Here is a 26,205-nt window from a genome sequence, read left to right as displayed (position 1 = left end):
AAATGCGATGCGTAAAATCTTGTTCTTCAGTCAACCCGTTTAACTCCTTTATCTTAGCCTGGTGGGATATGTACCATCTCTTTCCGGCATTGGTTGGAGATGGTTTTTTTTTTATTATCACTGGTGCAAAAAACCAGCCATCTAGTCTTAACACTTGGGGAGATGTTGAGGAAAGTCTTAGAGAGTCTTTGAAAAGACAGAATCAGTTCTGATGTTTGGTTGATTTATAAATCTTGCTCCACAAGAGCTACCTATTACAGAACAATGTTCTATAGCTTTAAAAGCCTAGCTAGAATTATTATCTATAAAAGCTCCATAAAACCAATCCCTCCAGCTGGAAATATAGTGGCCATTTTGGAGTTTTGCTATACACTTTGATATTCCTGAAGACTTTTGAAAATTGACATATAGGTTCTTCGAGGCCAGAGATATTGTCACCTGTCTTGTTTCTAGGAACACCATTACATAATTGGGTCTCGGTTATATATTTCTCACTCCTAAAACAGGCATTTGAGGTGTATAGTGATACAGCTCTCTTGATTCAATGTAAGATAAAGGTAAAGTTTTCCCTCACACATATGTGCTAGTCATTCCCGACTCTAGGGGGCGGTGCTCATCTCCGTTTCAAAGCCGAAGAGCCAGAGCTGTCCGAAGACATCTCCGTGGTCATGTGGTCGGCATGACTAAACACCGAAGGAACACGGAACGCTGTTCCCTTCCCACCAAAGGTGGTTCCTATTTTTCTACTTACATTTTTACATGCTTCCGAACTGCTAGGATCGCAGAAGCTGGGACAAGTTAACGGGAGCTCACTCCGTTACGCGGCGCTAGGGATTTGAAATTCAATGTATTCAATTCAATGTATACAACAGTAAAGTGTTAAAAAGTCCCTCATGGATCCCACATAGGTTCTTGTGGCATATACAAAAAGTAATTTGAAAGGCTTTCATGCAAAGCAGATTTTATTATCTTGCCCTGAACCAAACTGGCTCTCATGTTTACCAAAAAGAAAAGTTTACAAACACTTTAAAAGGTTTGTGTGATTGTGCAAATATTTCATGAGGTAAGAAGAGACTTCCACAGAATGCATAAAAACCGCTCTGGCAAACCACAGTAACCAGATGAACACAGACTAAACTTGAGTCAGAATAGGGGATTGGGATTGGCACGCCGTGGCTATGACGCTGAGCTTGTTGATCAGAAAGGTTGGCAGTTCGGCGGTTCAAATCCCTAGCGCCGCGTAATAATTCCCGTTACTTGTCCCAGATTCAGACAACTCAGCAGTTCGAAAGCACGTAAAAATGCAAATAGAAAAATAGGAACCACCTTTGGTGGGAAGATAACAGTGTTCCCTGCGCCTTCGGCGTTGAGTCATGCCGGCCACATGACCACGGAGACGTCTTCGGACAGCACTGGCTCTTCAGCTTTGAAACGGAGATGAGCATCGCCCCCTAGAGTCGGGAATGACTAGCACATATGTGCAAAGGGAACCTTTACCTATTGGGGTGGACTTAGGCTCGGGCCCATTCCCCAAAGGCCACGCAACTCATGGAGACTTGAAATACCGCCACATCTCTCAAATTCTTGTGGCAGTGCAGCAGAATAAATTGCAAAAGGCGCTTGAAGGAAGGCCGAACGGAGGTGGCACAAATAAAAACCCAACACCGTCTCTCTCTCTCTCCCACCCCCCCTCTCTCTCCTAGGGCCATCTTTCTGAAGGACTAGTAACTAAATGGTACAGATCACCTCGCCTCTTGCTGTCGCCCAACAACTACACGAAAGCCATTGATATGTGGGCTGCAGGTTGTATCTTCGCTGAAATGCTGACAGGCAAAACTCTCTTCGCAGGTTGGTAAAGAAAGCAGGTAGAATCCTGGCACCTAAAAATGCAGTGATGGGTGCTCCTTTTATCCCCAAAAGACGGGTGTGGATAGCGATATCCCGGGAGGACTCCAGGGAGCAGCAGTGTCTGCTGAGGATGGCACAATAAGGAATCCCAGAATACTATATTTACTTAACCCAGTGTTTCTCAACCTTGGCGACTTTAAGTCCTGTGGACTTCAACTCCTAGAATTCCCCAGCCAGCTATGCTGGCTGGGGGATTCTGAGAGTTGAAGTCCACAGGACTTAAAGTCACCAAGGTTGAGAAACACTGACTTAACCTTTATGGTATTTACTGTATTTTTCAGAGTATAAGACGCACCTTAGTTTTTGGGGAGGAAAATAGGGGGAAGAAATTCTGCCTGCCACGTATTCATCTGACCAGCGTCCTCAGGCTGGTCAGCTTCAGCACATAGGTTTGCTGGTTTTGAGCCCATGCGCGCATGCTTTTTATCCCCGGCTTGGGGATAAAAACCAGCTTCTAAAGCACAGCTGATCGTTGGAGAGGGAAGCAATGAGAAAAGCAGGCAAAGCAAGGAAAATGCTTTGAAAAAGCTCCGTTCGGATTATAAGACTCAATTTTTCAGCCTCTTTTGGGGGTGGGGAAGTGCGTTTTATACTCCAAAAATCACGTTAGTTAAATGTATTCAGGGCAGATTTGATTTAAATCAAGTTAAATCACTAGCGAAAAGGCTTGATTTTAAATCAACTCGATTTAAGTCATAATTTTGAAAGAACAACTGTCATCTCTGTCCCGCATCGGCTCCTCCTCTGACCCGCTGTTGACTCACCGACAACCCCAATATGGCAGAATATACAGCCTCCTCCTGCTACATAGCTAAGCCCCATTCCATGCTGAATAAACTAAAGGATGGATGTATCTGAAATAGAAAATGTATCTTTAGGTGGATTTTTTTTTAAACTCAAAAAGCGTTTTTATTTAAAAAAAAATTGATAAAAATAGAAAAAAAAATCCGATGTCAGGCCTGCAGTTATATCCCTTTTAGGATCTTTGGCCTGCCAAACTCTCTCTTATTTCATTATGTTGTTTCATTAGTGTAGTAGTTGGGAGGGGGGAATAGAAAGGAGTAGACATGTGGAATGTGTTGTTGTCATTCTTTTCTAGAATCCAGGGTTATCTTTGGTCTCCGCACCTCTGCACCTGACCGGAAGCAGCTGGGTGGAGATGCCAGCGTGGAAGAAGTAGATTGGACCATGTGATGGATTTGTGGGTGTGGGGACAAGATCATGAACTTTCAACTGGGTGGGAATCCGATGTAACTTCCAGAATTGGGATTCCACAGCACGATGCCAACATGTCTTGTCTTATTAAATTGGAACTTTAAGGATAGCTCTGCCTTGGACTCTGATTTAATTCTGCATGATATTTGGAACGCTGACATCCGATTTAAATCAAATCGGTTTAAATAAATAAAAAAATCTGTGTCAAATTTTTTAAAAAAAACATCGGTTTTTAATCCACCCTCGATAAATCATCCTACCTTGAGTTGGCATATTCTCAAACGCAGCTGACGTTTGCCTCTTGTCTGCTTCTCCAGGTGCCCATGAACTTGAACAAATGCAGCTGATTTTGGAATCGATTCCCGTCGTTCACGAGGAAGACCGCCAGGAGCTGCTCAGTGTAATCCCAGTTTACATTAAAAACGACATGACTGAGCCACACAAACCTTTAACTCAGTTGCTCCCAGGCGTCAGCCCTGAAGGTAACACAGCCGCCTCTTTGTTGTTGTTGTTGTTGTTGTCTTCCTCCTCCACTCCTCCTTGTTTACGTTCGGTTTTGAGCCTGTGGCCAGGGTGACTTTGACCATTGTGGTGCACAGTGTACAAGGAACAAACCTCTGGGCATACCTTATATCGCTCTTTCCCCAGTTCTGGAACATCCTGGAGCTAAATGTATGTATGCATCTATTATTTCCCTGGTGCTGTTAACTCCAAAGAATTACAGCGGAAATTCAGCACTCCGCGTGGAGGGGATTGACTTGTTCTCCGTAAAGGGCTGAAACATTTGCATCATAATGTGCAGTGAGCTTTCTGTCTCCCCACATATGTTTTCTTTTCAACACATCCTGTATTACTCATCATCTGTGGCTTAAAAAAGAAAGGCAGCTTTGGCAAGTGGTTCTTCCCAGCTACTGCAGGTGATATTTTAACGGGGGAAAGGTAGCTTACCAGGCAGTGGTGGGATTCAGCCGGTTCGCACCTATTCGGGAGAACCGGTTGGTAACTTTTTAAGCAGTTCGGAGAACCGGTTGTTGGAAGAAATCTCCTTTTTTTTCTTTCCACTTCACAGGGCTAATCCTGTAAGGAAGGCAGGAAGGAAACATTCTGGTGTTGTTTCTAGCCTGATCTTTATTGCCCTGCTTACAGAAACTGCCTCTCTGGTTAACCCTTATGACATTGCAACAGCTAAGGCGAAGCGCCCATCGACCTTAGTGACGTTGAGTTGGCCACACCCACACAGTCACATGATCACCGAGCCACACCTACCCAGCTGGTCATTAAGGAAGAGAACCGGTTGTTAAATTATTTGAGTCTCACCACTGTTACCAGGTGAACCAGTATTTCGTAAGCGTATTACAGGCTACCGTGTTCAGGAACTCACCATGTCTTGATATTTTAAGCCTGCAACTGTTCCTTTGGTTCGTTGCCAGCCCCCTATTATCTGTGGGTTTTGTTTTCTGTCGTTCCCATCACATTTGTTGCTCGTTATAGCAATGAGAGAGGTAGCCAAACAGATGCTTAACACAAATGCCACAATGTTATGAGGAAGAGAAAAAGAAAAGGCAACTTGTTTGCATGACGTTTTAATCATTAACTCTGTGGTGGCGCAGTAGGCTAGAATGCAGTATTGCAGGCTAATTCAGCTCTCTGCCAGGAGTTCAGTCCTGTTCGGCTCAAGGTTGACCTGAGCCTTCCATCCTTCTAAGGTCAATAAAATGAGGACCCAGATTGTTGGGGGGCAACAGGCTGACTCTGTAAACTGCTTAGAGAGGCCTGTAGAAGCACTGTGAAGCAGTATATAAGTTCTATCGCTACCTACTTTCCTTCCTTCCCAGTGGTTAGAATGCAGTATTGCAAGCTAACTGCCCACTGCCAGGAGTTCGATCCCGACCGGCTCAAGATTGACTCTGCCTTTTGTCCTTCTGAGGTCAATAAAATGAGGACCCAGATCGTTGGGGACAGTGTACTGACTCTGAACCGGTTAGAGAGGACTGTAAAACACAACGAAGCAGTATATAGGTGCTATTGTTATTATCGTTGTGGTTTTCGGAAATGTGAAACACACTTGTGATAATAAAAGATGTCATCATCATATTCTGTTCATGTGATTTATTTATTTTTTTAAAAAAATTGGATTTATCCTCTTTAGCTTTGGACTTCCTGGAACAAATACTGACCTTCAGTCCCATGGACCGATTGACAGCGGAAGAAGCTTTGTCTCACCCTTACATGAGTATTTATTCCTTCCCAACTGATGAGCCTATTTCAAGTCATCCTTTCCACATTGAGGATGAAGTAGATGACATTCTGCTGATGGATGAAAGTCACAGCAACGTCTATAACTGGGAAAGGTAAGCTTTTGAGAAATCATTCCGGACCCTTGTAGTGAGTGGTGTGGTGGCCTAGAGTGTGGAGCTCTCTCCTCACAATCAGGAGGCTGTGAGTTCAATCCTAGATAGAGGCAGGTATTTCTCTCTCTGGGCACATTGAGAATATACCTGCCGAATATAACTCCGCCCTGGCAACAGGAAAGGCATCTGGCCAGTAAACGCTCGGCTCCACCCTGCAAGGGATTATGGGGTCGTTAAATGAAGATGATACTGGACACTTGTAGTGAATAATACTATTAATAAAGTAGTAGAATGTCACGTGGCATTAGATGCTGCTAAAATATGCATCTGGAGCAAACATTTCAGGGTATCTTTAGGACCAGGTATTTTCTTAAGTAAGTCCTTGACGTACGCCCGTAACTGAGCTCTGAAATAGTCACTAGTTGTTGCAGTTGTAAGTCAAGGCATCAAGTGACCCAAATCCGAATTTCCCAGCACTTTTTGTGGCGGTTATTAAGCAAATGCCCCAGAAGTTAAGCGAAATCCGGTTGTAAGTAGCTGGTGTGTCTCGTAATGGACTCAAATGGTCACTAAAGTGACTGGTCACAACTCGGAAACTACCTGTGTGCTATCACTGAATAGTTTTCCAAATTAAAACCACGAAAAATTCACATAGCCGGTTATTAAGCTTAAAAACGTGGGCATTTACCGTATTTTTTGGAGTATAAGACGCAGCAGAGTATAAGATGCACCAAGGTTTTGAAGAGGCAAATTAAAAAAAAAAAAAGGTTTTGCACTCTGCAGACTTTGCAAAAATGGGCCCATTTGTTTTTTGAAAAAAGAGCACAAATAGCCTTTAGGAGGCTTATAGAATGCTCCTGAGGGGATGCCCCCCCCACCAAATGAGCAAAAAAACCTTGTTTTTCGCAAAAATGGGCCCGTTTCTTGTCAAAAAAAAAAAGGGCATGGATAGCCTTTAGGAGGCTTATAGAATGCTCCTGGGGGCTGGAGGGGCAAAATTGAGCCAAAAAATGGCCCGTTATTCGGTCATTGCTAATCCTCCCCAGCCCCCAGGATTGATTGATTTGATTTTGATTGATTTTATTGTATTTATATGCTGCCCTTTTCCCCCGTAGGGGACTCAGGGCGGCTCACAATTCAAATCAGGGAAGGGGGTATAGACAAAAAATAAAAATGAAACATAACAAGCACTCAGGAGCACTCTGGAAGCCTCCTAAAGGCTGTGCACAGCCATTTTGGTGACAGGGGTGGGGTTTCAGGTGGCAAAAAGGCTGTACTCAATGTATAAGACGTACCCAGACTTTCAGCCTCTTTTCTGAGGGGAAAAGGGTGCGTCTTATACTCTGAAAAATACGGTATCCGTCCAAAAAGTAAACGGGTGCTTATCGTTTGGCTCATTATCGCAGGTATCACGACAGCCAGTTCTCAGACCAAGAATGGCCCGTTCACAACAACTTCGACGCCGACGAAGTCCAGCGAGATCCGAGGGCTCTGTCGGATGGGACCGACGAGGAGGAAGTGCAGGTGGACCCGCGGAAATACTTGGACGGCGACCGCGAAAAGTACCTCGAAGACCCAGCTTTCGACACCCACTTCTCCACCGAGCCTTGTTGGCCGTACCCAGATCACCACGAGAACAAGTATTGCGATCTGGAGTGTAACCATACCTGTAATTACAAAATGAGGTCCACCTCCTACCTAGATAACTTAGTCTGGCGAGAGAGCGAAGTGAACCATTACTATGAGCCCAAGCTGATCATAGATCTTTCTAACTGGAAGGAGCAGAGTAAAGAGAAGTCAGATAAGAAAGGCAAGTCCAAGTGCGAGAAGAACGGCTGGGTGAAAGCTCAGATAGCGCTCAAGGAGGCGTCCCAGCAGCTGGCCGAGAAGGAGAAGAGTCAAGCCTTTGACTTCGACTCCTTCATAGCGGGGACGATTCAGCTGAGCCTGCAGCACGAGTCGGCTGCGGTCGATAAGCTGAACGACCTCAATAGCTCGGTGTCCCACCTAGAGCCCAAAGGCATCTCCAAGTCGGTCAGCAGGGAGAAGCAGGAGAAAGGAATGGCCAACTTGGCCCAGCTGGAGGCCCTCTACCAAAACTCGTGGGACGGCCAGCTGGTCAGCGGCGGCGGCGGCGGGGAGGAGTGCTTCCTGATAGACCAGTTCTGTTGCGAGGTCAGGAAGGACGAGCAGATGGAGAAGGAGAACCCCCCCTACCCTAGTTATCTCGACAGGTTCTTTAGCAGGAAGGAAGAGCCCGAAACTCCAGAAGTTGAGCCAGCCGAAGATGGGAAGCCCGGGGAGAACGAAAGAGAGGGCAACTTTCTGAGTAATAGCGGAGAATTTCTCTTTAACAAGCACCTTGAAGCTATAGCTATCCCCCAGTTTCCCACCCCGGTTGGCTCACCCTTAAAATCCTTGCAGGCCACCCTCACTCCTTCTGCTGTGAAGTCATCTCCTCAGATCCCCCATAAGGCCTACAGCAGCATTTTGAAACACCTGAACTAAAACAGCAGACACTTCTTCCTTTTTCTTTTTTGTACTCGCGAAATGTGTTCCCTTTTTTTTTTAATTATTATTATTATTATTATTATTACAAGTAGTCATTTCTTTCTCTTTTTTTTACTTGAAATCAAATGATGTAACTTTGCTATGGATTTCCTTATAGTTTCCCCCGTTTTACCATTGTTTTTAACGATCCGAATTTTCCTTTTTTTCCCCCTCCTCCCTTAAACCATGACGATGTTTTGTTTTTTAAAACTGGCATGTCGTTTTGCACACCGAGGGTATATTAAAAAAAAAAGAAAGAAAGGAAAAGAAAAAAAAAGTAAGAAAGAAAAAGATTCTTGACAATGCAAAATTAGAGGAGTAATACGAAAGAAATGCACTAAAACCCCGTAGAAAACACTCTTTTTATCGACAACGCGTCCTTTTGCAGAGTTTAAAAACAAACAAACAATCTTGCCTTGAAACCACACCACATCCATCGTTTGCATGAGAAAAAATAATCTATATTTCCCCCCCCCCTCAAAACATTTCCGCCCCCCCCCTCTCCATTCATATGTATTTTAGAATTTTTTCATACTGTACACATTTCTTCAACACATGATACCAGCAGCAACTGTACATGAAATGCAGAAATTTTGGTACGCATGTTTGTGATCTACCTCAAGGTAACCGCAGTATGTGGCAAATATTCAATTTCGACCCTAGTGCTTATCATATTTAGCCAGCATTATTGTAGTAGGTGGTTATTACGGAGAAGAAGAAGAAGAAAAGGAAGGGGGGAAAAAAACAACAACGTTCAATATTTATAAATATTCCGGTATGCATACTTTATAGTGGAAATGTTAATATGCAGCGTTTTTATTTATTTGAGCAGATTATATTTTCTGTAACGGTAGAAAGTCGAATTCTTTTGGACTTGCTTTACAGATGAAGTTCTTACTAGCACTGTTAGTTTTGTTGCCTACATAACTGAAATAGAGATGAAATAACACCCCCTTATTTTGAGGTGATCCGTGTGTGAGTTTTTTTAAAAAAAGAGAGATTTCCCTTCAAGTAAAATGTGTATAGGAATTTGCAATCTCGGGGGTGTGTGTGTGCTCTCTCTCTTTCTCTCTCTCTCTCTCGTTCTCTCTTTTTCTCTCTCTCTCCCCAAAAGAAATTAGGAATTGTTTTTAATCCCAAAATGCTCCTAGACGTCTTAATTGTGTTATTTTATTTTATTTGGAAAAAAAAGAGACAATTTTTTTTAATGTTCGTTGTGTACATGGAAACAAGGTACAACATGACTGTAGGTTAAAGTTCTATATGGTCAGGCCTTTTGTTTTTAATTGTATTTTTTTTAACGAATGACGCTTTTTTTTTCTTTTTTTTGGTCTCACCTCCCCAAATAAGCATGAGTATTAATTACGTTAAATGTAGCATGTAGCATCTCAATCTTCTGGCAGTTCGTTTTGCCTTCTGGATTTGGGAATCCGCGGCGGGTGGGGTTTTTTTTTTGCTTTCATATTTGGGAAACGTATGTATACCATTGGCTCCCCTGTTTCAAAGATACGAACCAATAAAACACGGCCAGCAAAAAAACGAATCTCCTGGTCTCCACAGGTGAATGCCTCAGGTAGAACTCGCGATGATCTTCCCCACCTGAGCAGCCAAAATTTCGACCGCCTGTTTGGAGGTTTTGAAACTGGACACAGGGCCCCCTTTTATAAGCAACCAAAGTTGGAAAGTTTTCCTTACATTTGTTTTTTTTTTAACACAGTTTTAAGAACTTGCTGGCTGGGGAATTCTGGGAGCCGAAGTCTGCCCGGCTTAAAGTTGCCAGTACAAGTAGTCCTTGATTTACAACAGTTCGTTTAGTGACCGTCCAAAGTTGCAACGGCACTGGGAGAAGTGACTTACGGCTTTTCATGGTTATAACCTCTTCAGCATCCCCATGGTCATGTGATCAAAATTCAGAGGCTTATTACGGCTTCATATTTATGACCATTCCTGTGTCCCCAAATGAGGTGATTCCCCCTTTTGCGACCTTCTGATAAGCAAAATCCATGGGGGGAAGCCAGATTCACTTAACAACAACAGGGTTACTAACTTAAAAACCGCAGCGACTCGCTTAACAACTGGGGCAAGAAAGGTCGTAAAATGGGACCGAACTCACTTAACACATTTCGGGCTCAATTGTCGTAAGTTGAGGACTACCTGTGCTGATTGAGCACACATGGCCACCATCACAGTACTGGCTCTTTCCTTGCGGCCGGTGAATCTGATCCCCACTTCTGAAATCCAGACGTTCTCTTGTGTTCAAACCCGGGGTGAACCTCTGGATAAAATGCACCTGGTTTTAAGACGAATGTGTCGCAACCTGCACCGCCGGGCCGTGGAGTTTGAGGCATTTCTATAAAGCCGTTTATGTGGCCCCCGGTTTTTACATTCGAAATGCCACTTGAGTTGCAAAGTTTTGGCCAAAGGAATAAATGCAGCACCGTAAGGAGAATTCATCTTTTTGGTGCCATGATTGGGAAAAAAATCTTCAACAGTTACCGTGCATATTTACCTCATGAATTTCTTTCCTAAGCCATATCTCATCAAGAATACGATAACAGCAGATACCACATCTTTACTAGATTTCTTCCTGTCCTGGAAATCTCGGTCCCATGCTACGAGGGATTCACAGGGCCTTCAATATCTGTTCTGACCAAGGCTTCCCGAGAGCATGAAACAAACTCCTGGTCCTGATAAAAAAAAACCTTTTATTAATTGACTGTGAATTCTGCTCCTTCACATCCAGCAAAGTCTTTCAAGGGAGGATTTATAGTCACAGACCTTATCTGGCTTGGAGAGCTGCCAGGCTAATTCTGCTAAAATTTGGCAATGCGTGTCAGAGTCACAAACCAATGAAGCGAAGTAATTGTCTCCTGCAAACTCCACTCCCCTTTCGCTCCTCTTTTATTTCCTCTGGGAGGGGCCATTCATTGTCCACCTGTGGCCTTACTCCCAAGTCAACCCCTGTTCTTGAACTGTTCCCTTCCTCTGGTAACACTGTCCATGCGCACACTGGGAACAGGCTCCAGCTGTTCTGCCCCACTGATGTCTGACTCTGAAGGCAGCTGATAACTAGCATACGGCCCTGGCCCCCTCTCTGCCTCCGACACAGAGCCCTCATCAGAGCCTTCCCCAGACTCCGGGACTGATCCATGTTCCTCCCCAACCTCCTCACTGTCCAAATCTGCTGCCAACTCCACTGCCCGCTGGCAAGCCACAACAGTCATCCCCTTTGCAATGGACTTAACCAGAAGTGGTATTCAGCCGGTTCAGACCGGTTTGGGCAAACCGATAGCGTCCCCAACCTCCTCACTGTCCAAATCTGCTGCCAGCTCTGCTGGTCACTGGTGGGCCACAACAATAACAATAGCAATATAGCAATAGCAGTAGACTTATATACCGCTTCATAGGCTTTTCAGGCCTCTCTAAGCGGTTTACAGAGAGTCAGCATATTGCCCCCAACAATCTGGGTCCTCATTTTACCCACCTCGGAAGGATGGAAGGCTGAGTCAACCCTGAGCCGGCGAGATTTGAACCGCTGACCTGCTGATCTAGCAGTAGCCTGCAGTGCTGCATTTAACCACTGCGCCACCTTGGCTCTTAACAATATCTGAAGTGCTTAGTTATGTGGACATGCATTACGGCTATTTCCTGGTTCTATGTTGCGCCTAGCCAAAAGCTTACTCTGGATTTCCTGAGTGTGCAGGAACACTTAAAAAGTATTTTTCGAGACATTTTGCACTGAGTCCTTGTCCCATGGCTTTATCCATGAGTAATTTATTCTTGGTCACAATAATGTCGGAATGACACACTGCATCGCATTGTGTTTGTGGCACAATTACTTCATTGCTGCAGCAATCTCGCCATTAAACGTCTGATAACACGGAGGTCAGTCCTAACATTTGTACAATGATGTTTGCACTCTCCCACCAATGGGCATCCATGGGGAGAGGGTGCCGCTGACCGGTTTCAAGATCTTCCCCTCTTGCCTAACACATTCACTCACCCGCCAAGATGCTACTTGTATTTCTTCCACGTTACAAAAGTCTCTCTTGCTGCAACATCTGAAAATCATTGTTCTGTCCTAGGCTTCCCAAGATCAGGAAGAAGCAAAATCCTGGTCCCAACAAAAACTCCTTTTATTAATTTACCGTGAATTCTGCTCAGGCACATTCAGGCTGATGCCAACTAATTGTCTCCTTCAAACTCCACTCCCCTTTCGGTCCTCTTGTATTTCCTCTGGGAGGGGCCATTCACCATCCACCTGTGGCCTTACTCCCAAGTCAACCCCTGTTATTCACCTGTTAGGGTTAGGTTTATTGGATTTATATGCCACCCTTCTCCCTTCCCTTCGTCTGACAACTCTGCGCATGTGCACACTGGGAACAGGCTCCAGCTGTTCGTCTGCCTCACTGATGTCTGACTCCGAAGGCAGCTGATAACTGGCATACGGCTCTGGCCCTCTCTCTGCCTCCAACACAGAGCCCTCCTCAGAGCCTTCCCCAGACTCCAGGACTGGCCCATGTTCCTCCCCAACCTCCTCACTCTCTGAATCTGCTGCCAACTCCACTGGCCCCTGGCAAGCCACAACAGTCATCCCCTTTGCAATGGGCTTAACCAGAAGTGGTATTCAGCCGGTTCAGACCGGTTTGGGCAAAGCGATAGCGTCGATCAGTTGGCCCCCACCCTGACCCTATCTTGTCCTTTATTTCCTGCTTTCTAGCTCCATTTCAATCACATGGCACAACTGATTCCTCGCACTTGCTGTTCTACTTACCATTGCTGACTTGGAAGCTAAGCAGCTGAGCTTCTAAATGCTCCATTTTCGGCGCTGCGCACAAGCGCTTTAGGCAGCGCGAATGGCGCAAAGTGCACGCTCACCAAACCGGTTGTAAAACCAACAGCATCCCACCACTGCACTTAACCCAGAACAAGGGGTGATGTTGGCGTGGGTGGACGAGTGGAAACCTTCAATTGGCAAGTCCTTTTTTTTCCTCCCCAAGAGATGGCAAGGACGAGAGGAACAGGGCCACGAATGGAGCTTATCTAATCATGTTTCCCGTTGAAGACAAGTGAATAACCTCCTTCAGTCTTCCAGCTTGAGACAAACTACCACAGTAACTAGTAGGTATAAATGCCCCCAGAAACCTTAAGAGGGAAAAAAGGAAGACTGGGAAAGTTACACCTTACACGTGTAATTGATCCCAAGGTTTCTGCGGCTGAGCAAGACAATTTGTTCAGTGATATTTTGCCCCATTTAACGACCTTTCTTGCTACGGTTCTTAGGAGAATCACCGCCATTGTTTAATTTGTGACGGCGGTTAAGCGAGCATGGCTTCCCCACTGACTTTGGATTGGATTGGATTGGATTTATTACATTTATATGCCGCCCTTTTCCCCGAAGGGGACTCAGGGCGGCTCACAATTCAGTCAGGGAAGGGGATACAGACAGGGGGATAAAAAGACGAACATAACAATACAAAATTTAAAAAACGCACAACAACCATACCATTCGAGAAGGGGGGCAAAAGCTCTTTAGCCCCAGGCCTGTCGGAACAGCCAGGTTTTAAGGGCTTTGCGGAAGGCCTGGAGGGTGGTGAGGGTTCGAATCTCCACGGGGAGTTCGTTCCAGAGGGTCGGAGCAGCCACAGAGAAGGCCCTCCTCCGGGTAGTCGCCAGTCGGCATTGGCCGGCGGATGGAATTCGGAGGAGGCCTAATCTGTGGGATCTAATCGGTCTATTGGAGGTAATTGGCAGCAGGCGGTCTCTCAAGTACCCAGGTCCAATACCATGAAGGGCTTTATAAGTGACGACTAGCGCCTTGAAGCGTATCCGAAGACTTTGCTTGTCGGAAGATCGCAAAATGTGATCATTTGACTCCGGGACATTCCAGCCGTCGAGTCCGTTGCCAAACATCTGGATTTTGATCACATGACCATGGGGAATGCTGCCACCGTCATAAGTGCGAAAAACGGCCATAAGTCACTTTTCCCAGTGCCGTTGAACAGTCACTAAATGAACTGAGTAAGTCGGTTACCTGTAGTAGATAGAAATACCCAGGATATGCTCAGAGAAAAGGAAGAGTGAGAAAGTACATAATTTTCCTGCCATATTATTTTTCCTTCTTTTCCGATTTCAGCTTTTCATGCAGTGCTGGTGGAAATCCTCTTTTCTGATTCTTCCTTTTCCCTCCTCTGAATCAAGTTTATTGCATAGCTTTTACTACAGAGACGGACACGTTCCCTGTGTAGTTGAGTTCTCTGTAGATTACTGCAGCAATAATCATCAGCTATATTGCTATATTATCATTTTTTTAAACTCTAAGCTAAAAAGAGGCCTCAATAGCCAGTGATAGCCAAATATAATTTAATGGAATCCAAATATACCAGTAGTAAGTAATTAGGTTCTGAGTAAATGCCCTTTAAAATAGAATCCCTTTTTATTGTTCTCACTGGCTAAGGTGCTGAGCTTGTCGATCAGAAAGGTCGGCAGTTCGGCAGTTTGAATCCCTAGCACCACATAACGGAGTGAGCTCCCGTGACTTGTCCCAGCTTCTGCCAACCTAGCAATTTGAAAGCATATAAGAAATGCAAGTAGAAAAATAGGAACCATCTTTAGTGGGAAGGTAACAGCGTTCTGTGCCCCTTTGGTGTTTAGTCATGCTTGCCACATGACCACGGAGACGTCTTCGGACAGCGCTGGCTCTTTGGCTTTGAAACGGAGATGAGCACTGCCCCCTAGAGTCGGGAACTACTAGCACATATGTGGGAAATCTGAACTCTTTCATAACAATGAGAAAGGTATGTTCTACAAAGTAGATATATTATCTCTATTATCGTTATTTCCTTGGTATTCCCCCAAAGCATACCAGTTTTATATCATCTCCAAAGCAGGGGTTTTATCTTCGAAGCAGGGTATTCCCCCAAAGCATACTAGTTTTATATTATCCCCAACTCTTGATTTTCATATTCTCCCCCCACCTCTCACTTTCCCCCCCTTACTAATTGCAAGTTTACATCCTTTGACCCATTAATAATAAACTTGTCCTGCTTAGTACCTCATTTATAAAGTGTTTCAGATGAGAATCGTGTTCAGGCAAAATTTTCCTTTTTTATTTTCATGCTGCAAAGATGCTTCCAATCACATCACAGATGGCTTCCAAAACACTTTTGCATCAACACCAGTTTACCGTGCCTCAAATCTATTTCGGCTCTAGAAAAACCCCAAATGATACAAATTTGTCGATGCCAAGAATGGGTGGTGTTGCCTTAATCCAAAGACCTGGAATTTGGGCAAGGTTTTCAGAGGGCCTTCTCATCAACCAGGTTTCACGCCATGCATTCAAAAAAGGCAAATAATCGGCTTGCATTTGCAATGATACTCTGATCGCGGAGTGTGTTAGCAAATTGTACAAGTTGTGTAATTTGATGCAATGCAGTTGTTTCTCTCTCCGTTTAGCTACCGGAGACCTTCCTAAAAGCCATCTCGTTCAAAAACCTACATTTTTTTCAACCTCTTCGTATAATGTTTTTTCCCTTCAAATCAGCATTAAGTGAAAATCCATTATGATTATATAACTTTTACTCTTCTTCTTTTTTTAGAAAAAAAAAAGATCTTTCTGGAAGCAGTCTAAAAACAGCAACATTTCCCCCCCCCACACATACACACCTCTTACATAAAATACTGTAGGAAATAAGTACCTTGTGCTACACGAAGCGCCGAAGAAAACACTTCAATTGTGTTTTGCTTCGCACTTCCCTAATTATAGTTTTGGTGTGACCGAAAAATCATATGAGCAGACGAACGGATTTATGATGACTCAGGCGTTGATGGAGGCAAAGATTTCGACTGGGGTGCGCTTTGGCAAACTGGCACAACAGCGTTGCTCAAAGCAATTGGGCCGCAGATGAGTTTGCTTAAGTTGGACGGCCAGCTGGTTGCTCCAATTAAGGTAGGAAGTGTCGCGTTGAGTGAATTTTCATTCCCCCCCCCCCCGCCTTCCTGTAGCATCTGAGTGTTTCTTGCTGGTAGAATCACATGGAAACAGAGCTGTGTCCTGTGTCGGCTCTGGAATGGGGCAAGACCACACTTGCCAATATTGCAACCAGTTTTGGTCACCGTGAGATGGGGGGAAAAATGTGGAGACTCTAGAAAGAGTGCAGGGAAGAGCAACAAAGATGATTAGGGGACTGGAGGCTAAAACATATGAAGAACGGTTGCAGGAACTGGGTAGGTCTAATTTAATAGAAAGAAGGACTAGGGGAGACATGATAGCAGTCTTCCAATCTCTCAGGGGCTGCCACAAAGAAGAGGGAGTCAAACTATTCTCCAAAGCACCAGAGGGTAGAACAAGAAGCAATGGGTGGAAACTAATCAAGGAGAGAAGCAACTTAGAACTGAGGAGAAATTTCCTGACAGTGAGAACAATTAATCAGTGGAACAGCTTGCCTCCAGAAGTCGTGAATGCTCCAACACTGGACGTTTTTAAGAAGATGTTGGATAGCCATTTGTCTGAAGTGGTGTAGGGTTTCCTGCCTAAGCAGGGGGTTGGACTAGAAGACCTCCAAGGTCCCTTCCAACTCTGTGATTCCATTCTAGGATACGAAAAGCCCAAATGCAGACAAGGCCATTAACCATTTACCCAGAACTTTGGATTCCTTGATAAATTAACCCACGGCCATTTGGGACGCCGAGTCTTAATAATCACAGGCTAATCAATATCTCATTGATTCATCTTTGCTCTGTTCTGAGAGAACTTGAAACTAGTTGAGGATGGGGTAAGCGATTATGACAAGGTTCTCACACGCCAAGTGATAAAAACCGGTTGGCTGGAATAACGGGCCAGTTTTTCTCAACCTTTGCAACAGGGCGTACATATCGTCCTTGACTTACAACGATTTATTTAGTGACCCTTTGAAGTTACAACGGCACTGAAAAATGTGACGACCCTTTTTTCACACTTATTATGGCTGTTGCAGCATTCCTCATGTTCACTCAATCAGATGCTTGGCCTCTGACTCACATTTATGACAATTGCAGTGTCCTAGGGGGCATATGATCCGCTTTTTTTGACCGCCTGACAATCAATGTCAATGGGATTCACTTAAGAGCCATGGCAAGAAAGGTCATAAAATGGAGCTAAAAGACAGACAGATGATAGATAGATAGATAGATAGATAGATAGATAGATAGATAGATAGATAGATAGATAGACAGACAGACAGACAGACAGACAGATAGATATATGATAGATAGATAGTTAGATAGATAGTTAGATAGATAGATAGATAGATAGATAGATAGATAGATAGATAGATAGATAGATAGATAGATAGATAGATAGACAGACAGATAGATAGATAGATATATGATAGATAGACAGACAGACAGACAGACACAGACATAGGTAGACAGATAGATAGATAGATATATGATAGATAGTTAGATAGATAGATAGATGATAGACAGACAGACAGACAGACAGACACAGACAGACATAGGTAGATAGATAGATAGATAGATAGATAGATAGATAGATAGATAGATAGATGATAGATAGATAGATAGATAGATAGATGATAGGTAGGTAGGTAGGTAGGTAGATAGACAGACAGACAGACAGACAGACAGACACCATTCCGGCACGATGCTCCGGAGGGTCCACCCACCCGCCTGCTCTCCTTACCGCTATTTGAACAGATCGGGGCTTTTGCGCATGCACAAGGAGCGTATGGCACCTGCGCGATGCTCCACCGAGCAGCTGGAGCATTGCAGGCGGTAAGTATGTAGGTTGATGACCTGTAAGCCAGTGATGGGCTGCTACGGGTCCGCCCAGGTTAAGGAGAACCCCTAGCTAATGTTATGGCCGGTTCGGAGAACCTCCAAATTCTACCAATGGCTGGCCACACCCACCCCTCCCCTACCAGGAATCTCCACGTGGCCCATTTTGGCCGCGAGGTAAGTGCAGGGCCTGTGCGGAGGCTCCGGGAGGGGGAAAATGGGGGGGGGAACTGCCTCCCCCAGGAAGTTCCAGAAGGCCAGAAGCGAGCCCGGGGGGAGGCGGTTTTCACACTCCCAGAGGCTCAAGGAAAGCCTCCGGATCCTGGGGAAGGCGAAAACGCCCCCCCCCCATTCCCTGCTGTGTTCTACTTCTACTCTGTGGCAACCGAGATGTGTCAGTAACTTCTTCTAGAAGCTGACCTTTGCCAGAATTCCCTGGAGGTCTTTGCAAGCATAAAAAAGCCCACATTGACTCATCTTGAGCGGTTACTAAAAATATGTTCTTAGTCACACAACCCGTTGTTCAGCAGTTGTGTGAGCCTATGGGTTGCGGCGGCTCCGTTTCAGAGAATGTAAGAAGAAATGGCTCATTCTTGGAACAACTTAAAAATGGTGCTCAGAGCAGCTAATGGATTCTCCTTGGACAGTGTTGTGCAGAAAAAGTCAACCCAGTTCTAGGCGGCATAAACAGAGGGAGAGAATCAAGATCACGTGAAGGGTTAATACCACTTTATAAGGTCTTGGGAAGGCCACACTTGGAATACTGCATTCAGTTTTGGTCACCACGATGTAAAAAAGATGTGGAGACTCTAGAAAGAGTGCAGAGAAGAGCAACAAAGAGGATTAGGGGACTGGAGGCTAAAACATATGAAGAACAGTTGCAGGAACTGGATATGTCTAGTTTAATGGAAAGAAGGACTAGGGGAGACATGATAGCAGTCTTCCAATATCTCAGGGGATGCCCCAAAGAAGAGGGAGCCAAGCTATTCTCCAAAGCACCTGAGGGCAGGACAAGAAGCAATGGGTGGAAACTAATCAAGGAGAGAAGCAACTTAGGAGGAATTTCCTGACAGTGAGAACAATTAATCAGTGGAACAGCTTGCCTCCAGGGGTTGTGAATGCTCCAACACTGGAAGTCTTGAAGAAGATGTTGGATATCCATTTGTCTGAAGTGGTGTAGGGTTTCCTACCTAAGTAGGGGGTTAGACTAGAAGACCTCCAAAGTCCCTTCCAACTCTGTTATTCCATTCTAGGATACGAAAAGCCTAAATGCAGACAAGGCCATTAACCATTTACCCACAACTTTGGATTCCTTGATAAATTAACCCATGGCCATTTGGGACGCTGAGTCTTAATAATCACAGGCTAATCAATATCTCATTGATTCATCTTTCTAATTTAAATGTCTCTGGCAGCGTGACCCGTCAAAACCGCGTTCCACAAAAGCGCAGTCGACGAAAGCGCGTATGTGACGTCATCACAGCGCGACGAAAAAGATCGAAAAATTGAAATAAAAATTAAATTACAGCAAGCCGATTCACATAAAGGTAAGGGTTAGGGTTAGGGTTAGGTTAAGGGTTAGGTTTAGAGCGTTAGCGTTACGTTTAGCGTTAGGTTAAGGGTTAGCGTTAGGTTTTTCGTTAGGTTAAGGGTTAGGTTTAGGGTTAGGTTTAGGGTTAGGTTTAGGGTTAGGTTTAGGGTTAGGTTTAGGGTTATGTTTAGGGTTAGGTTTGGGGGGGTTAGGGTAAGGTTTTCGCTTTATTTTTACATTTTTCGATCTTTTTCGTCGCGCTGTGATGACGTCACATACACCCTTTCGTCGATCGCGCTTTTGTCTACCGCGGTTTTGTGGTGGAACCCTCTGGCAGATCATACCGGTTTTCTTCTTTTTATAATCCCAGCGACTATTCTAGGAATCTGGCTTTCCATCATTATACATAAGAAATTCAATATTGGAGGGAGGATGAAAAGGTAACGCCTCAATTTAAGAGATTAATGTACAGGTCTTGTAACCCCGATATAAAAGACCCAGGACACATTAATCACCCTATGAGACATGTGCTGGCAACATACAATTGTAGGTCATTGTTTTAGCGGTCGTTTTTACAATCAACCCACATGTTGCCACCTACCAAAAACGTGGCCCACCAGGGGCCAGCAGAGCTGGCAGCAGATTTGGACAGTGAGGAGGTTGGGGAAGAAGATGGGCCAGTCCTGGAGTCTGGGGAAGGCTCTGAGGAGGACTCTGTGTTGGAGGCAGAGAAGGGACAGGGCCGTATGCCAGTTATCAGCTGCCTTCAGAGTCAGACATCAGTGAGGCAGAAGAACAGCTGGAGCCTGTTCCCAGTGGGCTCATGCGCAGAGTTGCCAGACGAAGGGAACAGTTAAAGAACAGGGGTCAACTTGAGAGTAAGGCCACAGGTGGATGATGAATGGCCCCTCCCAGAGGGAAATCAAGAGAAATTCCCAGAGGAAATAAAAGAGGAATTTCCTGTCAGTGAGAACAATTAATCAGTGGAACAACTTGCCTCCAGAAGTTGTAAATGCTCCAACACTGGAAGTTTTTAAGAAGATGTTGGATAGCCATTTGTCTGAAACGGTATAAGGTTTCCTGCCTAAGCAGGGGGTTGGACTAGAAGACCTCCAAGGTCCCTTCCAACTCTGCTATTCTGTTCTTTATTGACCAAATGGGATTGGACACCCAAAAGAATTTCTCCCCGGTGCATAAACTCTCAGTGTACATGCAAGCAACGAGGGATCAATCATGATCATAAGATACAATCCTAAATCATAAGATACGATCCTCAGTGAGAGTCATAGGATACTAAATAAAGCAATCGACATAAATCATAAGATGCAAACAGGAAGTTACAGTCATCATATGCCAAAGCGAGAAGTAATAGGAAAGTTGAGAAGGACAATAGTAATACAGCCCTATTGTATTCATCGGTGGAGTTGAACCAAAGCTTTGAAGGGATCTCAAAAAAAATATATCTCTTTTCTTCACCCAAACCTTGCAAGCTGCCATCTGAATCATGCACCGTGTCTAAATATGTTGCTGCGGCTGTTGTGCGCAATGCTCCTAGCAGGAGGCTAATCTCGAAGCTGAAGTGCGAGTGACAATGCTCAGTTAGGGGAATGTTGGGACCCTGCCTAGGACACCAAGTAATGTCACCCCATGCTTGTCTCCGATAGTTCGTCCTATCAGGCCCCGTGGACTTTCTAAATTCGGAATCGCTGTTTGCTTTCTCCAAGATGCTGGTGTGACCGAGGTGGCGAGAGAGCCGAGGTGGCGCAGTGGTTAGAGTGCAGGACTGCAGGCTACTTCAGCTGACTGTTAGCTGCAGTTCGGCGGTTCAAATCTCACCGGCTCAGGGTTGACTCAGCCTTCCATCCTTCCGAGGTGGGTAAAATGAGGACCCGGATTGTTGTTGGGGGCAATATGCTGACTCTGTAAACCGTTTAGAGAGGGCTGAAAGCCCTATGAAGCGGTATATAAGTCTAACTGCTATTGCTATTGACCAATTGGCAGGCAAGTTTTGTTCTGTTCTGCCCAGATGTTCTGCCTCTGGGTCAGGGTTTTGCTGTGCTTTATTATTCCACTTCCTTCCCTGATTGGCACACTTGCTGTTTGCCACATTTTACAGCCAACTTTCCAAGGGCTCTTAATTTTAAGAAGAAAAATAACAAAACAACAGAGTTGGAAGGGGCCTTGGAGGTCTTCTAGTCCAGCCCCCTGCTCAAGCAGGAGATCCTATACCAGTGATAGCTAACCTTTTCCGGACCGAGTCCTCAATGCACGTGCGTGCAGGCGTCTGAACTCCAAAAATGCAATGTGATGGTGCCCCACCCCCACCGTATGCACTGCCCTGCCCACATGCACCCCATGTGCAGCAGAGACCCGATGATCAGCTGGCCATCAGGAGGCAGGTGGCGCAGTGGTTAGGGTGCAGTACTGCAGGCCAATACAGCTGACTGTTATCTGCAGTTCAGCGGTTCTAATCTCACCGGCTCAAGGTTGACTCAGCCTTCCATCCTTCCAAGGTGGGTGAAATGAGGACCCAGACTGTGGGGGCGATATGCTGACTCTGTAAACCGCTTAGAGAGGGCTGAAAGCCCTATGAAGCGGTATATAAGTCTAACTGCTATTGCTATGCGTAGTGGAACTGAACTAGGGTGACGGCTCGCGTGGCCACAGAGAGGGTGTTGCGTGCCACTCATGGCACAGCTGCCACAGGTTCACCCTCAAGGTCCTAGACCATTCCAGACATGTGGCTGTCCGATCTTTTCTTGAGATTGGACGGCCAATCTCAACTTCTAGAGGCAAGTCGTTCCACTGGTTGATGGGTCTCACCGTTAGGAAGTTTCTCACTAGTTCTGTGCTGCTGTGCTAGAGAGCCGAGGTGGCGCAGTGGTTAGGGTGCAGTACTGCAGGCCACTTCAGCTGACTGTTTTCAGCAGTTCAGCGGTTCTAATCTCACTGGCTCAAGGTTGACTCAGCCTTCCATCCTTCCGAGGTGGGTGAAATGAGGACCCAGACTGTGGGGGCAATATGCTGACTCTGTAAACCGCTTAGAGAGGGCTGAAAGCCCTACGAAGCAGTATATAAGTCTAACTGCTATTGCTATTGCTTCTCTTCTTAATTAGTTTCCATCCCTTGCTGTTTGTCCTGCCTTGGGGTGATTTGGAGGGTAGGCTGGCCCCCTTCTTCGTTGGGGCAACGCTTCCAATATTGGAACGCTGCTGTGATGTCACCCCTTTCTCCGTCTTTTCACTAGAGTTGACATACCCAATTCCTGCAACCGTTGCAAATAGAAAGGAAGTGGCCGGCAAAACGAGAATGAATAGTTAACATGTTTTAGCTAAACTTTCTCACGTCCTTGAGAGCACATCCAGAAATGTTTTGACGTAGGGATGAGCAGGGAACAAGGGATACACATGGAGGTCCGTTATGAAAATATGAGAGTGAAGAATCGCAAGACTTTCTCTGTAAGGATAAAAACAAGGAGTTGTTGTTTTTTTAAAATAATTTCCATCTATGAATATACAAGTGGCAATTTAGAATCTACATTCCATGTATTTTCTCCGCCTGGAAAGTAACAGCATTGTTGTATCATGAATACTCACATAATTTACGGCTAAATTCCCATTTATGTATTTTGCCAATACAGAGACACACTCTAGGTTTTTAGTTCCACTTAATTTATTATATCCCTGGGGTTGGGAACCTTGTCCCTGCTTCAGGAATTTTTATGAGCATAGAAAATCTAAACAGTAACTGAATCATCGCGCAACAATGCTAGGGGTTAACTTTCCCACCCGTCTCGTGCCTTCCAATTGGGGACAGTCTTTGTGTGGGACTGGAAAGAAAAATGTGACCCAGGTCGATCATAAAAACTAGTTTGCTGTAATGGTTAAGGCCATCAGATTCAAAACCAGAAGATTTTTGACTTCTAGTCCTGCCTTTGGGACGCGCTGTTTCAGTGGCTAAGATGCTGAGCTTGTCGATCAGAAAATAGCAATAGCAATAGCAGTTAGACTTATATACCGCTTCATAGGGCTTTCAGCCCTCTCTAAGTGGTTTACAGAGTCAGCATATGGTCCCCAACAACAATCCTGGTCCTCATTTTACCCACCTCGGAAGGATGGAAGGCTGAGTCAACCCTGAGCCAGTGAGATTTGAACAGCCGAACTGCAGAACTGCAGTCAGCTGAAGTAGCCGGCAGTGCTGCATTTAACCACTGCGCTACCTCGGCTTCTTAAGAAAGTTTGGCAGTTCAGCGGTTTGAATCCCTAGCGCCTCGTAACGGAGTGAGCTCCCGTGGCTTGTCCCAGCTTCTGCCAACCTAGCAGTTCAAAAGCACATAAAACATGCAAGTGGAAAAATAGGGACCCACTTTGGTGGGAAGGTAACAGTGTTCCGTGCGCTTTTGGTGTTGAGTCATGCCGGCCACATGACCACGGAGGCGTCTTCGGACAGCGCTGGCTCTTCGGCTTTGAAACGGAGATGAGCACCGCCCCCTAGAGTGGGGAACGACTAGCACATATGTGTGAGGGGAAACTTTACCTTTACCTTACATTGAATCAAGAGAGCTGTATCACTATACACCTCAAATGCCTGTTTTAGGAATGAGAAATATATAACCGAGACCCAATTATGTAACGGTGTTCCTAGAAACAAGAGAGATGACAATATCTCTGGCTTCGAAGAACCTACATGCCAATTTTCCAAAGTCTTCAGGAATATCAAAGTGTATAGCAAAACTCCAAAATGGCCACTATATTTCCAGCTGGAGGGTTTGGTTTTATGGAGCTTTTATAGATAATAATTCTAGCTAGGCTTTTTAAGCTATAGAATGGCAAATCACTGCCGTTCCATAAAAATGCTGCCAGGAGGCAGCATGGATTTGCCTATGTGGTCATCAGAAGCTGAGGCTGACTCAGTGGGACATTCTGCCTTCTCCTCCAAAGAAGTCCAGTCAAGAGTTTTAGAACATGGAAGCATCAGAGTTGGAAGAGACCTTGGAAATCTTATATATACAGATTAACAGAGCTGGAAGAGACCTTGTAGGTCATCTAGTCTAGCCCAAGCCGGAGACCCTACACCGTTTCTGACAGATGACAGCCCAGTCTCTTCTTGAAAGCCTCCAGCGATGAAGCTCCCACAACTTCCGAAGGCAACTTCTGCTCCATGGGTTGATTGCTCTCACTGTCAGAAAATTCCTCTTTATTTCCAGGTGGAATCTCTCCTTGTTCAGTTTCGGTCCATCATCATTTTTTGTCTGGCCTTTGTGTGCCCCCTCCTCAAGCAGGAGACCCTATACCATTTGAGACTAATGGATGCCCAGCCTTTTCTTAAAAAGCTTTTAGTGGTGGCGCAGCCACAATTTCCAAAAGCAAATTGTTCCATTGTTTTGACTGTTCTCACTATCAGGAAATTTCTCCTTAGTTCTGTTGTTTCTCTCCTTGGTTAGCTTCCATCCATTTCATTTCATTCCATTCCATTCATTTCAGAAGTATAAACCATGCCATTGTTCGTTGGGTGCAGTGCATCTCTTTAACAGTGGTGGGTTTCAAAAATTGTTCGAACCTACTTTGTGGGTGTGGCCTCCTTTATGGGAGTGGTTTGCCGCCCATGTGACCGGATGGGAGTGGCTTGCCGCCCATGTGACCGGATATGAAGATGCTGACGACACTTGTCAGAACCACCTTAAATTCCCTCACACACAGCACTGGCATGCATAAGAATAGGATGTAAACTTGTTTTTTAAAAGGCATCTTTGGTTTGCGTTAAAACAACTTCAACACACGCAATGTTCTGATTGCACCACAAACGCAGTAGTCATCCTTACCTTTCACAGAGGCCCTGAGTTTTATAAATAGGAGCATGATAGTGTAGAATAATCATATCCAAGGACCAGGGGTGGGTTTCCAAAAAACTTGGAACCTCTTCTGTAGGTGTGTCCTGCTTTCCGGGTCCACTGGTGGAACCTCTTCTAACCGGTTCGGTAGATTTGACGAACTGGTTCTACCGAATAGGTGCGAACTGGTAGGAACCCACCTCTGCTCTTTAACCAGCAAGGAATTTCTCTGGCTTTAGCTTCCTTTCAAACTAGATCATCGGTGGTTAATCTAAGGCTCCCTACCAGATCCTAGGAATCCTCTTTGATTGTGTTGTTTTTTTTTAATTTTAAACCAAGGCTTTGGTGCCACCCAGTGGTGATTTCAGCTTGGCAATCCAGAACTGGTAACCATTTTGCACAATAAGGCTGGCTCTCACCATGCACCTACTATACAATAATACAATAGCAGAGTTGGAAGGGACCTTGGAGGTCTTCTAGTCCAACCCCCTGCCTAGGCAGGAAACCCTATACCGTTTTAGACAAATGGCTATCCAACATCTTCTTAAAGACTTCCAGTGTTGGAACATTTACAACTTCTGGACGCACGTTGTTCCACTGATTAATTGTTCTAACTGTCAGGAAAATTCCTCCTTAGTTCGTAGTTGCTTCTTTCCTTGATTAGTTTCCACCCATTGCTTCTTGTTCTACCCTCAGGTGCCTTGGAGAATAGCTTGACTCCCTCTTCTTTGTGGCAACCCCTGAGATATTGGAACACTTCTATCATGGCTCCCCTGGTCCTTCTTTTCATCAGACTAGACATACCCAGTTCCTGCAACCGTTCTTCATATGTTTTAGCCTCCAGCCCCCTAATCATCTTTGTTGCTCTTCTCTGAACTCTTTCTAGAGTCTCCACATCTTTTCTACATCGTTGCAACCAAAACTTAATGCAGTATTCCAAATGTGGCCTTACCAAGACCTTATAAAGAGGTATTACTAAACCAGTGATGGTGAACCTTTTCCGCACTGAATGCCCAAACTGGAACATGCATGTATGTACATGT

The 26,205-nt window shown here is 45.0% G+C and overlaps 1 protein-coding gene across 2 annotated transcripts in view; it reads left to right on the top strand.

The window, feature by feature from the left end:
* Nucleotides 1-8,989, top strand: part of MAPK6 (mitogen-activated protein kinase 6) — a 37,773-nt gene extending 28,784 nt beyond the window's left edge. For both annotated transcript variants that reach the window (XM_087704179.1, XM_087704178.1), the window contains exons 3-6: nucleotides 1,704-1,848; nucleotides 3,441-3,605; nucleotides 5,273-5,474; nucleotides 6,881-8,989. In XM_087704179.1, the coding sequence (XP_087560305.1) occupies nucleotides 1,704-1,848; nucleotides 3,441-3,605; nucleotides 5,273-5,474; nucleotides 6,881-7,982 (1,614 nt within the window). In that variant the 3' untranslated portion in view covers nucleotides 7,983-8,989. The remainder of the gene's footprint in view (nucleotides 1-1,703; nucleotides 1,849-3,440; nucleotides 3,606-5,272; nucleotides 5,475-6,880) is intronic.
* Nucleotides 8,990-26,205: the final 17,216 nt, after the last annotated feature.

Source organism: Thamnophis sirtalis, unplaced genomic scaffold (genome assembly GCF_051295495.1).
Source record: "Thamnophis sirtalis isolate CommonGarterSnake01/CBP01778 unplaced genomic scaffold, rThaSir2_p1.2 scaffold_2, whole genome shotgun sequence".
NCBI classification, from domain to species: domain Eukaryota; kingdom Metazoa; phylum Chordata; class Lepidosauria; order Squamata; family Natricidae; genus Thamnophis; species Thamnophis sirtalis.
This window is presented reverse-complemented; position numbering and strand designations above follow the sequence as displayed.